At 40.9% G+C, this 17,119-nt stretch overlaps 1 protein-coding gene across 19 annotated transcripts in view; it reads left to right on the top strand.

The window, feature by feature from the left end:
* The window catches only part of ADCY2 (adenylate cyclase 2), a 262,534-nt gene that overhangs the window by 221,657 nt on the left and 23,758 nt on the right, over window positions 1-17,119 (top strand). For all 19 annotated transcript variants that reach the window (XM_045571823.1, XM_045571821.1, XM_036409666.2 and 16 more), the window contains 3 exons: window positions 341-478; window positions 4,689-4,808; window positions 10,302-10,471. In XM_045571823.1, coding sequence (XP_045427779.1) covers window positions 341-478; window positions 4,689-4,808; window positions 10,302-10,471 — 428 coding nt within the window. The remainder of the gene's footprint in view (window positions 1-340; window positions 479-4,688; window positions 4,809-10,301; window positions 10,472-17,119) is intronic.

Below are 17,119 nucleotides of genomic sequence, written 5' to 3'. Positions count from 1 at the left end.
GATCTAAGACCCAACACATCCCACAGAATGGTTTAATTAACTGACATATTTGTTTCTTCAGCAGATTTTTTTAAATATAATTTTAGTTCTATTTTAAAGGTCAGATAGTCACAACTTATAATTATTATAAAAATTTAATCTGTTCTTACTTTGTAACCGTGATGCCAACATAATGTAACAGGTGTGTGATCTGGTCTGAGCCCCCAGAAGAGGACAGAGCCTACTTCTTTACTCTTGGAAGAATATTGGGGCATCTTATGGTTTTAAATATCATTAACAAACTTGAGATAACACATACAATAACCATGCTTTTCTTTTAATTTTTTCTCTCTCTTCCTAGCAATGCAGCAAAAAGGCATCTGCCTCTCTCCTGTGGCTTTTGAAGTCATCGGGCATCATCGCGAACCGCCCCTGGCCGAGGATCTCCCTCACTATCATCACCACGGCCATCATTTTAACCATGGCTGTGTTCAACATGGTGAGTCACGGAAGGCTCCTACCAGGCAGGTCCCACTCGCTAGAGGTCTCACTAATTCTGACAGAGTCTCGGTGTTCACTCTACAAAGGATGATTGCTGCAATCCCCTTATCATTCAGCTTTCTTATCCTCCAAGAGGGTGCTCACGCACCTGGGCAGGCCCAGAGCCAATAAAACACCCTTCCTGAGATTTGACCTTCTCCGTTGGCTGCACATATGAGAACAAGACATTTAACACGCCATCACACACCTAGAAAAGTGCCTTCCGTGTAAGGGGTGGCTACTTAATAGTTACTGAATGAAAGAATGAGTGAATGAGCACCAGCCCTTCCAGCAACCAACGATTTATTTTGGTAAAATCCAGTGTGACCTTATAAAATCAGGATGTATCACCTAATTTTTTGATGACAGAATCTACATGGGAAACAAATCGGTTTTAGAAGCTAACTGTATTTCACAAAGGATAATTAGTAATGAGTGACAGGCAGTTCGGTCACTGTCTAAATGATTGATGAGCTGAGCATTTGGAAGATTGGTTTCACAGTAACTGTGATCCCTTTGGAGAAAAGAGATACATCTTCAGGACCAGAAATATGTCTTCCAGGGCCACTTTTTCTCTCACAAGGAAAGGAATTTATTAGTATTGCCAAGTGAGACGGAGAAGTCTGTAGAAGACATGCTAACACTATGATGGATGATATGTGAGCAAGAAAGGTAATAAGGTTTTGGTCCACACCTTGAGCTCCCTTCTATGGCAGCTCAGGCTGTGGGGCGAGGAATAAACAAGAGTACTGTTTCTCTGCCTAGTGGAGAGGGAGAGGATGTCAAGACCACTCAAGCAGGTGCTGTCCCCATCAATGCAGGAGAAACAGCATTTTCCTTGATACCCAGGGCCCTGAAATGAGTGGTGGTTCTCCGTCTGAGCTCCTCATATGTTTATTTCAAAGAATCATCATAAAACACTATGATCGCAGACATATGGTACTGAAAGAAACTAATTTTTTCTTACTGGAGAATAACTATGGAGCTTACTGATCACAGAGGGGAAGAATCTGTTCATGCGAGTGCTGGCTTTCATCACAGCTGCAGATTTATAGAGAATGTTGTCCAGCTACATGGGTCCAAGCCTTCTTAAATTATGACTACATAAGGCAGATGCAGAGTCCTATGTCCCCAACCACACTTGTAAGGTGATGTGACTATGGGCCATGAGCCTCACGCAGTGGTGCTGACGCACATTCAGATACTGGCCAATCAGAACTGAGCATCAGTGAGGTGACATGCAAAGGAAATGGGCTCCCAGGTCACTCACTCATATCAGGGGACATGGCACCTGCATTTTAACAGCACTTAGGGGGTCAATAAAAATGGTGTCTCAGAGATGATGGCTTTTTAAATCCCAACAGGCAGTGACATAAATGACAAAACACCCAGGTCAGTTGTATTGAAAATGAATTGTGAGGTATTAACAGGACATTTTAAACACCTGATTCTCATCTATGTAACACCAAACACCCCAAATAAAGAGTGGAAGAAATAGTTATCCAGATTTTTATCAAATACAGAGTTTCATCAAACTGCCGGTGACCTGCATGTTTTGTTCCATTTTAGTTCCAGCTGGCTTAACCTGTATGAGACGCTCAAATTCTCTGCCATTTTTTCTGACATTTTGACGGTGTCATTCTGTGACTTCCCACGTCATTTTGCAATCTCTTCTGAGAAACTTCCCAGAGAATGCAGTCAATAACAGCTTTATAAACCGCCTAGCCCAGGATTAGCCTTAGTTAACTGGTAGTCTAGCCAGACTTTTAATTCCAACCAAATGACAAGTAAAGCACAATGATGTCATCAGGCATAAAACAATATCACATTGCATATTCATAATTTAATATTGCTTGGAAAACATAATTCTGAGACATTTAAATTTTCTGAAAAATGTAAAATTTGAAAGGGAAGGTGAAAATATGTAGTGTTTATAGGCCCTTTATTAGGACATCTTGTCCAGGATGAAGATATTATTTTCCCAATGATGACAAAGTTTGATGAATGTTAAAATTGGTCTAGAGAGGAGTTCCTCAAATAATTATGATTATTAGAAATTCATTCTGTAGAGAAAGTTGTGGCATTTTAACCTGGAAGGGAAAGAAACAGGGGATTAATAACAATTGAAGATTTGTCTGGCTCTATAGAGGATGACACAAGTTTGTTATTTTAAAGTGACTAAGAAGATAGACTGGGGAAATTGACTCACAATTGTAGTGTGATGTCATATAAATATTTCTCTTTTCTGCGTCCAGCACGGCTAGAGAGCAGTCCTGAGTAGAGGTGGTTGGAGATTGGGAAAATGAAAGAACGAGACAGATACAGAGATTGAAGGGAAAAGCTGGGGCTGGGTAGGACAGCTGTCCTCTGATGGAGAGACAGTGACCCAGAGCCCATACAGTGCATTTATTTTATACAGCAAAGTACCAGGAAGTTTTACTAAAGCCCAAGACTAAGGAGATTATGTGCATTCTTTGTGGTTTCTTTGTAATAGTCACTTCTGGGTGGCCCCTGATAATCTTGTTTGTTTCTAGTGCTTGCCTGGATTTAGATAATTAAACTCACCCCCTGGCATCTGACCTGAAGGTCAGGATGATAACACACCTGCCTCTGGCAAGATATGTTTCCAGGGCATGGCTCTACTGGATTCGGACAACAATCAGTTCAGGGGCCTTTCCCAGGCACTCTCTACAATGTCATATAGACACAATGAAGAGTTTCTTGATTTGGGGATAGTTAATAAATACTAGAGAGAGTTTGTGCAAAAGGGGCATTGTTAGGTATATGATTGAAGTTTTCTATTGAACTTCTCTATTGGTTTTCAAATTTATTTTTTAATATATTTTTTCCCTTGATTTCAGAGAGGAAGGGAAAAGGAAAGAGAGATAGAAATATCAATGATGAGAGAGAATCATTGATTGGCTGCTTCCTGCATGCCCCCTACTGGGGATTGAGCCCACAGCCCAAGTATGTTCCCTTGGCCTTAAGTCTACAGGCTGATGCTTTATCCACTGAGCCAAGCCAGCTAAAGCTGGTTTTCAAATTTAAACCATCATGTTTTTTGTAGAGCTTCCTTACAAGACTAAGTTTTCACAGGATGTACTTCTACCCATTGTACAGCAAGAATTTATTTTCTTCTCTATAGAGTGATATAGCCAAGGTGTTTTTGTTAATAATTTTAAGATCCCAGGTGCTTGAGACTAGTAACCTGCAAGCTAAATGATCACTTTCTATTTTTTTTACTTTCTCATTCTTTTTTTTACTTTCTCATTCTCATTATTTATATACATTTTATTTGGGATCTGTAAATATATAAATTTGTAACATTTTGGAGCCCAATTTTTACCTTTGCTGCTCAAACATTTTTTCTGATATAAGTTTTCCCATAGAATTAGCACATTTATAGTTCAACCATGGGTTGTGATATTTTTGACAAATTCTTTAGTAGTAAATAAAGAAACCTCCAACATTTGAATTTTCAAATCAGCGTTTTTATTTTACCAAATGATTTAATGGGTAGAAACACTGTATCTAGTATCATTTTCTCAGAATTACCTTTAAAAAAAAAAATAGGATCCTTTTACCAACAGTGCTAAAACTATGCATCCTTTGAATTTTAATCACCTTTAACCATGTGCTACCAAGCATTCACAAGTAATAGATAAGATGTTGATACCAGTTATTGCATTTTGCTCATAAAATTAACTTTTTTTCTTAAATCAAAAACTCATAAACTCCATTGATTCATTTAATGTTTGAAGCAAGATGGTGAAGAAGCTGCAAATACATTCCAAAGGCTTGCGTTTCAAGACAGGGAGTTGGGTGTCTGTATGCGTGATGATGTCAACCTCAAGTGTAATTCTAACAAAGTCATTTTTAATATAACATTTAACAGAGGTGCTTGTGTGTTCTTTAACATCAATTCTGCAGTTCTATAATTCACTATTAAGTACATTGCACAACAATAAATAGTCACTTACTCAGTAGAAATTCTCACAGTTTGAAAAGTGGATGGAACTACTGGCATCTGAAGCATATCAGGGGACTGGGTTGCCCACATAGTGTTGCTGACTGCGGATAACACACAGGTACCAATAAACAGCACCACATACTAACCCGTTCATCTCCTTTGCACTAATTCATTGAAAAACAAACATTTTTCTTTGCAGTTTTTCCTGAGTGACTCAGAGGAAACAATCCCTCCAACTACCAATACATCTAACACAAGTCTTTCTGACTCAAATAATCAGGCAGCGATTCTGCGTGCGCAAAGCTTGTTTTTTCTTCCGGTAAGAGCATTTTCCTCGTTATTATGGCTTTTCTTGTTTTCCACCTATGTGATGGTATACCCTCCACTTTCTCACCTGTCCTGGACTTCACTTTTTTTCTTTGGTGTCAGTACCTGAGTAGGATCTGACCGCTTAAGAACTACCAACCTATCTTTCTTTTTTCTTTTTTAATAAAGCTTTATCGACTTCAGAGAGGAATGAAAAGGACATGTTCCAACAGCATGTCCTCAGAAAGAGGTTTATGAGAGAGAACCATTGATGAGCTACCTCCTGCATGCCCCATACTAGGGATTGAGCCCACAAACCTGGCGTGTGCCTTGACCAGAATTAAGCCCGGGACCCTTCAATCCACAGGCTGACACTCTATCCACTGAACCAAACTAGGTAGGACCCACCAGCCTTTCTTAAGAGAAGTCCTGGCTGGCTGGCACTGCCAGGCACAAATGCAAAGTTACAATGTCATTCTGATGCTCTCACAGGTAACTCTTGCCTTTATTCTCCAAACTGGTGCATTTTATGGCATGTATCCCAGCATCTGGCATTCGATTACACGTCACTGAATTCCTGGGTTCCTTGCTCATAGATTTAGCGAATTGTTCCAGTGAAGTCGTGTTGGCTCCCTGATGCTGTGATCACAGGACCACATCTCCTCTCTCTGCCTCTCCTTGTGCTGCAAATACCGCCCAGTGATTATATCCTCAGATAATCCTTACAAACTGACTCATTTGAACCAATGTCCAAAAAAGCTTAGATTGGAATTTTAAAACTGACTAACACGTCACTGTTTTAAGTAAAAAGAGATAAATCAGTTATTTACTGCTTAATAAGTCTTACCCATGAATTGTTTGTGCAAAAATAAAGATTTTTTATAATCTCCTTTTCATTTTATGAGTAGTCATCTTAAAGTAGTATAAATTGTTAACATTTACTTTCTGTGCTGACAGTGCTGAAAGAACTAGTTTGGAGGCTGAAATTGGTCATTTAATATGTGCACTTTTAAAATGCCCTGCCAAATTTTAAAATTCCACTGGCAATGGCAATAAAGGTGATTTCCTTGCCTCATTCTCCTTTTGCTGATTTGTTCTGTTGACATTTGGCTGGGATACCTTTTGCCATTTCAGTTTCTGGGAAGCTCACTGCTCTGCGTACAGAGAGTGGGGAGGAGTGTCTGGTGTTCTTTTGGGGCCAGGACTGTTTCTGAGGCAAGGTGACCAGGGTTCCTAGGAATGTCGCTGTGGGCTCGGGAAGACAGGATAGCATAAGCTTTGTCCCTTATCCAAAGGGTCCTAGCCTTCATTTTAGGCATTAAACACCATCTTCTCTATACTAGTTATGTGACTGGTGAGAGATGGGTCTCATGATGATTTATTGGCTGTGACCTAACTGTGCATCCTTGAATGGATGGCATTAGCACACATGATCCATAGGACAGTGGAGGGAGGACAAGCCGTCCTTATGTGACATTCACAGGGCACTCTAAGTTTTACATTTTAAGGTTGCATTTTCATAGGAAAGAAAAGAATAGCAGGCAAAGCACTTTTTTAAGTCTCTCCATCCAATATATTTGGGTAGAATGACTCACCATGCTTGGCACCACTAACAGCAATTGGGTGATCATTCTGAATTTCATTTAGGTACATCTGTATAATATATTATTTTCAAAAGAAGAAAATCATTAGAAACCCCAGATGGGGAAAGGTAGTATTTTCTCAGCCTTAATAGATCCTGAAAAAAACACACAATAAGCCGGGACCGGTTTGGCTCAATGGATAGAGCGTCGGCTTGGGGACTGAAAGGTCCCGGGTTCGATTCCGGTCAAGGGCATGTGCCTTGGTTGCGGGCATATCCCCAGTAGGGGGTGTGCAGGAGGCAGCTGATCGATGACTCTCTCTCATCGATGTTTCTAACTCTCTATCTCTCTCCCTTCCTCTCTGTACAAAATCAATAAAATATATTTAAAAAATATATATATAAAAAAAAAATACACAATAAGCTCTTTAAAATCTAGGTCCCACTTAGTCAAAGGCCACTGTTGTTCCAACAGCATATCCTCAGGAAGAGGTTTATGCTGAGCTTCGCCCAGGAAGCCCCACATGCTCACGAGCTGTCTGTATAGACACAGCTTTATCAACTCGCAAGTTTAGTGGTTCCCAGGGAACCGGAAAACACCCCATCATCCCCCTTAACAGATTTTTAGAAATATTAGGAAAGCCATTTTGTAGAAGTACATAAAATACACCTTGTTCCTCTCAAACCTCATCTTCCGTGATACTGAGTCTGACGAGATGGGGAGAGTCCCCTTCATGCTGTGCATGGTACAAAGTGATAATTTAATAGTTCTTGAAAAGCACAATACAGATATACTTTTTATTCTGCAATACTAATTCTGCAAATTAATTTTACTGATGCACAGACTTAGCTACATTTGTTTATGTAACATCAACAATAAACAAAGTAAAAGAGCCCTCGCTGGTATGGCTCAGTGGATAGAGCATTGCCCTATAAACTGAAGAATCCTGGGTTCAGTTGTGGTCAAGGGCACATGCCTGGATTGCGGGTTCAATTCCCAGTAGGAGGAATGCAGGAGGCAGCCAATCAATGATTCTCTCTCATCACTGATGTTTTTATTTCTCCCTTTCTCTCCCTTCCTCTCTGAAATCTATAAAAATATATTTTTTAAAAAGAAAGAAAGAAACCTGAAAGATAAAATAAATGTATTTGAATAAATCGTTATTTAGTTATATCCGGCCATTACAAAAAGATGTGGAAAAATATTTAATGACAGAGAAATATATATTTATGATGCTATTAATTTAAAAGTACCATTTAAAAACAACCAAAACAGTATAATCCCAATTTTATAAAATAATTGTACCAATAATAAGTAGGGGGAAAAAAAAGGCTGGAAAGTTATAGACAAAATAATTATAGGCTCAAGTTGGATGTTGGGGATAATTGGAGACCCTTATTTTTATATGTGTGCTTTGTATGTCTCCTAATTTTTAACATCAGATGTGTAATTGCTGTAGCAGGAAAAAAAAGCTAGTTTTAAAATACCCAACAAAATCAATCATAAAGGGTCTTTGCCATGTAGGCATTCTGTGCTTTACCAGGCATTTATAGCATTGTATTGGGAAAATATCCTGTGAGGTAGATATTGTTGGAATTTCCATTGTCTAGGTGAGGAAACAGGCCTTAGGAGTCTCAAGTGGGGGGCCAAGATGCCAGTGGCTGTTTCCTAGGTATTAAGATGCAAGTTAATTTCATTGATTATATTAAGAGTGCTAATAACCATATTTACTTAGTTAATGTAATACCAACTAATATTTTTATTTACTTTATGAAATAACCAAAAATATTTTTATTTACTTTATGAAATAACCATAGACACAGACAACAGTGTGATGGTTACCAGAGGGAAGAGAGGTGTGTGTGTGTGGGGGGGGGGGGTAGTAAACGGAAAGGGGACAAATATTAACTAGTATTAATAAATTATATTATTCGGTAATTGAAATATTAGTAATCGCTAATTTAAATATTAATAAATAACAATACAACTATTAACTGTACCCAGACTCTATAAAAATAAAGTTATGAGGACAGACCCTAGCAGCAGTCAGCTCAGGAGCTGCAGCTGGAACTCTTGGCCATCCGGCGCCTTCCTGGCCAGCTGCCTGGTGCAGCAGTGATGGCTGATCTTCCGGCCTCCCACCTGGCCTCCCAGAGCCATTCCCCCTCATTCTCACACCCTTCTGTGGCTAGGTTCAGGGTCCCAACTTACCTTTCATTACTTCCCAGCATACCTTGTGCATGGCCTTCAAGAGTTCTAGAAAGGTGTTTTAATAGGAAATGGACCCAGAGCCTCCTTCCCATTTACATATGTATTTCACCTCTAAAATGTGAAAGCTTTTTAAAAGCCTAAGAATTTTAAAATATGAAACCATAGGCAGGTTTGCATAGGTATTTGCTGGGTTATATTTCAAATTAGGGATGCTCCAGAAAACCTTTACAATCCTATCTACACCCCCCAAAATACCCATGCACACATTGATACATGCGTTCATATAAGTGGCTCCTTATTCAGCTTGTCATTCCATTAGGCTAAGCTAATAATGGTTTTCCACCTAATTTTAGCAGCCGAATCCTTTGGAAAACCAGACCTTACAGAGAGCCCCAGTTTATCATCCTAACAGCAGAATCAGTACAGAGAAGGAAACATGGGATGACCATGACCCCTGCAGCTCATTTTCAACTTTCCTTTCTTCCCCAAGAACAGGACTGATGAGCATGGAGTATCAGTAGCCTCCAGACAACTGGCTATGGATGACCTTGGCTGGGGAAATAAAAGCAAGAGCTAGAATGACAACAATAAGCAGACTATACATGGCTCTGTTCACATAATGAAACTGGGGTGGAGTCGCTTACAAAGTGGGCTGTTTTATACAGACAGGGTTTATCAGACATCAATCAGATCTGTGTGTTATTAACTTTTTTAGTGCTGTTCCTGTTATTAACTTTTTTAGTGCTGTTCCTGTTCCAAGAATGCTAATATAATAGCAAAACTCCCTGTTCATAAAAAACATATTAGCAACAAAATTTTAAAAAGCTTTGTGAGAATGACAACTGTTTCCACGGCTCTGGGCTCCAAGCTTTATTTGTTCTTCTCAGTGACCTACAAGGAGGACACGATTACCTCCATTTCACAGATGACGATGCTGTGACACAGGCAGGCAAGGTTACTACCTCACGTGAGTCAGCTGATGAGTGAGGCAGGATGGAATCCAGGGGTATCCTGACTCAGCGATGTCCTCTGTGCTTAGTGGTGACAACAGTGCTAACAGGCCGGCCTGTGCTGCTTCCAGTGGACTAAACTAAACGAATGGCAGGTGCCCCCTCTCCCTCCCACTTGGTTCTTCCCATTTTTTCCAGTGCCTGTCCACTTCTGGGATATTCATGGCTCACCGTGGTCAAGGATTTGAGTTTTAAAAATCCTTTCTGTTCTAAATAGTCCTTCTGACAAATAATGTCTTTTTAAATAAAATCTCCACACTTTCTTATCCTTTTAACAGAACTACCAGTAACGAGTTATATACACTTAAAGAATTAAAAAATTGCAAGGCCAACAGAGTCTACATATTAAAATTTTTTAAAAGATCTATTGTTGTTTTTTTCATTTTCCAGAAAATGACATTGGCTTATAATTATATGTCTTCAGTGTGGATTTTTAAAGAATTATGTCTGTTTGGCAATATGCCTGATTTTTTTTTTAACATGTTAAGCTGGGTCAGCAAGCCATGTGATGAGTAATCCTTTTACAAATCAAGTATGTGCAGGCATTGGCCGCTGTTTCAAAAAGGAGAAAAAGGCATTTGTTTTCCCATGAAGTTTGTGAGCTGACCAGTGAGCTTAGTGGTAGTCCCCAATCTTAATCCTTATTTCAGCATTTCTCAAAAGAGATCCCAAGTGTTGATTCAATGCATTCTCTTGTCCCAGTACTTTATTTACAGCTGCATTCTGGGGTTGATATCCTGCTCGGTTTTCCTGCGGGTGAACTATGAGTTGAAGATGTTGATCATGCTGGCGGCGTTGGTGGGCTTCAACATCATCTTTCTCCACACTCATGCCCACATCCTGGACGACTACAGCCAGGTCTTGTTTGAGAGGTAACCTGCTTCCTCCTTTTTCTCCTCACTTTAGTATGGGATCTCAATAATGTGAGTGTGTCGAGTAAATGCAAATTAACAATAACATTGTCATTGGAATCACATTGTGTGAGAGTTTCTTTGAAGCAATGGTTCAGAAGGGTGATGTGTGGTTATATTATACATTACACAGAATGTGTATGATCATAAAAGGAAGGAATGATGTGGTTTAGAGATGTTTTGTTATTATCTGTACTATATTACTATATTGATAAGAATAATCTAGGGTTTCTCACCCTCAGCATTATTGATATTTTTTCTGAATAATATCAATAGTGTTCCATTGGGTGTAACTGAGTAATTTTCTGTTGAAGGTGCTGTCCTGTGCATTGTGGGATATTTAGCAGCATTCCTGGCCTCTACCCACTAGACACCAGACACAGTCCCCTCCCCCGAAACAATGAAAACCAAAAATGCCTCCAGACATATGTATCCTGCAAGGCAAAATGCCCCCCTTGCCCCCCCAATCCCCAGACCAGAACAACTGAATCAACACACATAAAAATACTGGGAACTAAGTAGATACATTTACAGTGCTGCATTTCTTATGGGAACATTCCTAAAATACCCTGGTATGGAGAGAGTACTCCTACAACTGTGTCAATTATCTCTTCTATGAAGAAACTGACGTTCAAGAAAAGATATGACTGTTTACTTTCCCAGCCTTGGGATGGATGCTGAGAGAATGGTTCTCTCACAGACACTCAGTTGGGTTTATACGAGGTTTCCTGTGACCAAATTGCTTCCATAAGCTTATAATGAATATTTATTCCCTGTTTGGAAAACAATGTTTTAATCATCATGATATCCTCCCTCTCATATTTTAACATCAAGACAATGTTTTATAGCAAGTGTTCGGTTTATTTCTGGGCCCACCAGACTTCACGTTTCTTCTAGGAGCAGGCTGCATAATCCTCCGTAATATTTCTGTGTTCCTTTTCATAATGCCTTAAGTATTTGCATGGATTTGTTGCTCCAGGAAGATGGTATACGCTGACAGTGTGTGGCCCTGTCCATCTTCGGAGGCCCAGAGCCAGGGACACGGTCTGAACCTTACATACTGATAAGAATGCTTTCAGAAACACAATGGCAAAGCATTCTCTTCCCCTAATTTAATTTTCATCATCCTCCACACCATGAAATCCAAATAATCTGTAATCAAGCTCAGGGTAGTGAAGTTGCAAAAAATGTATAATTGTGTTAAGGAAATTTTATGATTCCCTTAGCCAAGATGAGAATGAAATCAGAAGTTAATTTTCCAATAAATTCTCAAAAGCGCCCAGCAAACATGCTCCGATATTTCTGTACTGTCTCCAGAAAGCCTGTATGGAATCCCTAAGTAAATGTGGCATTACTGATTTTTATGCGCAGCCAACGACGCTACTAAATTCCCTTGATTAAATTTAAAGCGCCTGAATGCGCGACACAGCTGAGGCCGAGGGAGGAATTAGATTAGTAAGTTTCTGATGGGAGAGATTTCCGCATGGGTCTGAGAGAGGCACCACGGCAGCTGTGGAGCAGGGCTCGGACTGAAGGAGAGGAGCTTTTACCCTCAGAGCCCATTGGTTTAATTCAAGCTCCTTTGTGTGTGTTCTCTTGGATCTGTCTTTCTCATAGCTTAAAGCTAGGGAGGGCCCGCCTCCTCTCCTGGAGGGATGCACCTGTCCCCCTGTTCCTAACCTTGACCTCAAGGTTCTGCCACTTCCAGACCCGATTCCTGAAGGAGCTGCCACAGCACTCCCAGAGCATTCCTCTGCCGAAAGATAAATGTTGCTGACATAACATCAAATGTTCTCCAATGCCAGCTTAAAGTTAACCCCAGATGAGAAATTCCTAAGAGGGGAAGTTTAGAATTCCCTCCTGGTCTCTCAGCCTCTGTCTGTGTTTGATACAACCCTCCGATTCCTGCCAGAGCCCAAATCTACCCATTCCAATGTTTTCTTTCTCTGCTGAGATTCCAGAGGTTTCGCATCATAGAACAGATACACATTCCAGAGATTTCTCATCAAAAGACAGACACAGTTTTCTCATCCTTTGGTTTGTTGATGCTGACACAACGCTTTCAGATAGGAAACTAGGACTAGGATCCTGACACAGATTGATGCCTTGAGAGTGGACATCCCCAAGGCCCAAGCCTCAGGTGTCCTTCAAGGAGGCAGTTGGCTTACAGAGTGCCAGGGGCACTTCCTTAGTGACCGATGGAGTGTGTGTCATTGAAGTCGCATGCTTGGTCCTTTTCCTCTTCTGACCTATTTCTGCCCCCCCACACATGCTTTTCATTCCTGGTGTTCTGGTATTCTTTCTGGGACATGTGTTTGCCTGTGTGGCAGACAGTGTCCTTGCTGCCCACCTCGGCTTCTGGGCTGGCCCCTCATTGACATTGAATGTTCCCAGTAGACCTACCGTGAGCTTTTGACTTTCACCCCTGGATGTACCTGAGCACTGAGCCACACTCCCAGCCTGGGAGGGTAGAGAGTATTTCCTGTGGACAAATCTGTTGCCTCTGATATTTTCAGTGTATGTACTATGGTACATACCTTTTCTATGGTACATACACTGAAAATTTTAATAGAAACTCTTGATTCAAGGAAAGAGCAGGTCTGAACCAAGTACCACTGTGGTGTCCACAGTGCCTGAAAGTGTGCCGAGCATCTTGTAAATGGGTGCTCAGTGAATATCTACTGAATGAATAAAACAAGTAGTGCTCCTGAATATACTGGCTCTAATGACACGTTCACTTTACCAGCTTCGAAGGAAGAGGCTCCTTGGTGATGTTTCTTTCCAGGATCAGCATCCGTTTTGTTTATACCTTAAATGTCAAGAGAAAACATGGGAGGGTATCTCTGATTATAAGGCAGTGCCCAGCCATCATCTCAATACACAGAGAGTGTTGCTGTCCTATATGTGAGCTTACCATGACCCATGTTTGAGAGGGCTTTTTCAAACCAAATTTGACACTGACAATGGACAAGCCAACAACATGGTAAAAGCCAATGGGGCAGTTTTTGCCAGCAGGGCTAGCAAAGAAAACAAAAGTATGCAAGTATGCAACTCCAAATCAATGAATAATTCAGAAAGTGACATCAAACATATTCTTACAGATTCATGAATGTGGAAAGTCAACTTTTCAGGAGAAAAAAAAAAGAAGACTACTTTGAGAGAATATGACATTAAAAATTTGAATTCTTGCCAAAACCGGTGTGGCTCAGTGGAGAGAGCATCTGCCTGCGGACTGAAGGGTCCCAGGTTCGATTCCGGTCAAGGGCATGTACCTTGGTTGCGGGCACATCCCCATTTGTGTCACATGCTTGGTCCTTTTCCTCTTCTGACCTATTTCAGGAGGCAGCTGGTCGATGTTTCTCTCTCATCAATGTTTCTAGCTCTCTATCTCTCTTCCTTCTTCTCTGTAAAAAATCAATAAAATATATATTTTTTAAAAAATTTGAATTCTTGCCATTCACAATAAACATGAATAGACCTAGAATGTATGATGCTAAGCGAAATAAGCCAGAAAGAGAAAGACAAATACCACATGATTTCAGTTATATGTGGAATCTAAGAAATATAAAACAAATGAACAAGCAAAACCAAACAGAAACAGACCCACAGATAAAGAGACCAGGCTGATGATTGCCATCAGAAAGGGGGGCAAGGGGAGTAAAAAATAAAAAATAATAATAAACCCCAAAAATGCAAGGTATGAAATGAACATGACAAAAATAGTTTCAACTTTAATGTAGTAGTTTAATTGAATTTAATAGTTTTAACTCATTTTGTCTTAATGACTTGACAGCAATATAGTAATTGCAGATTCTTTTTTTTTCTTTGTAAAGGAATACAAATCTCTAAAATAAGTTTTAACAGTTTTGATGTACATTTCAGTTATTGATGAAATGTCATATAAAAATTTGAAAACTAAATCTAGAATGAAGGCCAGCAGAGTCTCAGTACTTACCATTACCTGTCATTCTATGATTCTGCTAAATTGCCTCACGTGATGGAAACTCAGAAGTTCCTGGTATTTAGAAGGGCCAGAACAAGACGTTTCTTAATTCTTTGGCATTCACAACACTCCTCCATCTTGTCTGTGAAGACAAGATATTTTGCTGAATCGATCGATAAGGATTCTGGTTCCTGTCCATGACACTGGCTCCCTCAGCCCTCCGCCAGGGCCTTCAAGGACACTGAGTGCTCTTCTTGGTGATGGATGGTGATGACCATTGATATTGCTGGAAGCTGTTTTTGTGTCAGAGACACTTACCATGACAAATGCTGCTTACAGCGTCTTCAAGACAGTGTCAGATTTTTCTTGGAAGCTTTTTCCTTGCTGAACTGAAAAAATCTCAAGGGATGGATGTTACCATTTTATATTGACCCAGAAATGTGCTGTTAATTTCAAAGAGGTTTCAGGTATGGAGAACAGAGGGGATGACCAGTAGACTAACCAGCTCTGTTTAAGCACTTAACCTCTCATAAAATAGATATTTTGTGGACAGCATATAAATAAAGTATATAAATCAACAGCAGCCATACTGGTGCCCGGCATCATTCAGTGGCTCTGGATTGTTGCTGGTAGAAATGTCTACATAATTTTAACTTCCAGATCAGCAAGAGCTTTGTATCAAGGGTAGTGATGCAGATGCTCAAGCAGACACATACCACCACTGAGAGCTGTGAGTTAGGCACCTTCGATGTGGAATTGCTCTTCTTTCCCTGTGTCTCATGGGAAACCCAGCAGCTAGAATTTAAGATATTGTGACATATTTTGACAATGTCCCGACTTGGTGTCAACTGGTGATGAGCCCACTGAGAGTCAGGAGGAAGAACTGCAGAATTAACCACTCAGGAGACAGGCCGGGAAGCAGGGCAGACTCCCTCTGGACATATTCCAGAGCACCTGAAATTTCCTGGAAGTCTTCTCTTTTAAATTGAAACTGCATTTCACATTTGCATTCAAGCCCATAATGTGTCCAAGTTAATGTTGAAATAATTTTATTTTCAAATTTTCTCTCTCCGTTTCTCTTCCCCTTTCGAGCTCCTCCACCACATGCCACCACAAGCAACGAACACACACATCTCTTTGTGACTGGCAGTGGGGCTGGAGATAGGTAATCTGAGATGCCTAATTTAACAAAAAAGCAAGTCATCCTAGGACAACTCAAGCTCTCTTTTCTTCTACAGAAGGCAGCCATCCGTGAGCAATTTTGTTGTCTCACCTAAAACAGAAAATGTCCTGTGATTTGGACACACCTGCAGGAAGATGCTCGATTCTGGGCTGTTTTGTTTGATTTTAGAATGAGGGGAGGGAGAAGATTTCTCAGAGCCTGTGCCCACGGACTGTACCGAATGCATACTTCTTATCACCAACTCTCCCATTGGTGGTGCTGAAGCTGTGCACATCCCTTCCTGTGTTAGTCTGTTTCAGCCCCTGCCTGTTCCGCTGGCCATTTTTGAACACCACTCTGAAAAGGCATGAGGCTTTGAGCTGTCTGCCTGTCTTTGGATGACCCTGGGCCATCGTCTCCGGAAGCTTACACAGGATCTCAGCGAGTCTGTGTTCAGCCAGGGAGTGGAACATTGTCTGGAAATGAAACCTCTTAGGTTTCAAACCAGCGTGATTATTTGTCCACTCATTACTTTGTTTCTACAACATGCTTATATTGAACATTCTCCATATGCCCACCCTGATTCCTGGAGTGGGAGCACACAGAGATGGATAACGTTTAGTCTCTGTTGTCTTGAAGGTCACACAAACCTGCTGTAAGAAAACCGTGGTTCAGCAGGAGGTTAAAAGGAGGTTGCCAGGGAGTCGTGGTTTGTACCACTCACCTAGGAAATGAGTGGCATGCACGCTGGGAGCTACCTCAGGTAGCCCAGAGTTGACTCCAATATTGGAAAGATTTTGAAGAACCATGGAGATTCAAAAGCACAGGACAAAGCACAGCATCATGGCAGAATGAGATGTCTCTCATTTCTGCCCTCCCCACCCTCCTCCCACATTAATAATAATAATTTGAAACCTGTCCAAAGAGCAAAGTACTTTGTGAGAGTTGTGGGGTCTGTCAACTATATCAAGGGATCTGGGTAGAGTCTCTTCCACCTGGGCATCAGGTAATGTCATATAGACCTTGGTCCTGGCTGTGGGTCCTGTGGTGGCCCAGGCACTAGCTCCAGCCCCTCTCAGCCATGATCTGAGAAGCTGGGAAAACACTCTCAGCCAGTCACCAGTGGATTAGAGAGCCTTAGGAAAGCCTGGATTTCCAGAGGAAAGTTCCAGCACATTGTGGGAAGAAAAATTAGAATTTGAATGCTTTGAAGTTGGCAATAAGAACAGTTTGACTCTGCCCAGCGCCCCTCCCCCATGAAAGCACAGCTTAGGCTCAAGATACATCCCCTCACCCATGGTCCTAAAGGAGAAACAAGAGCATGTAAGTGAGCACAAAGCTTCCCCAGCTGTGCAGGGCATTACAAAAAGGCCCCTGTCTCTCTTGACCCACCCTGAGTACTACGAAGGGAGCTGTATGACTGGGGGTCAGGAAGAGGCTGGAAGAGTAGCAGATAGGACTCTCCATGGGCATTTAAAGGAATTCCACTAACTGCACTGAGGCC

The sequence above is a fragment of the Pipistrellus kuhlii genome, unplaced genomic scaffold (genome assembly GCF_014108245.1).
Source record: "Pipistrellus kuhlii isolate mPipKuh1 unplaced genomic scaffold, mPipKuh1.p scaffold_m20_p_4, whole genome shotgun sequence".
Taxonomy (NCBI): domain Eukaryota; kingdom Metazoa; phylum Chordata; class Mammalia; order Chiroptera; family Vespertilionidae; genus Pipistrellus; species Pipistrellus kuhlii.
The sequence above is the reverse complement of the archived record's forward strand: the minus strand, read 5'-3'. Positions and strand labels throughout refer to the sequence as shown.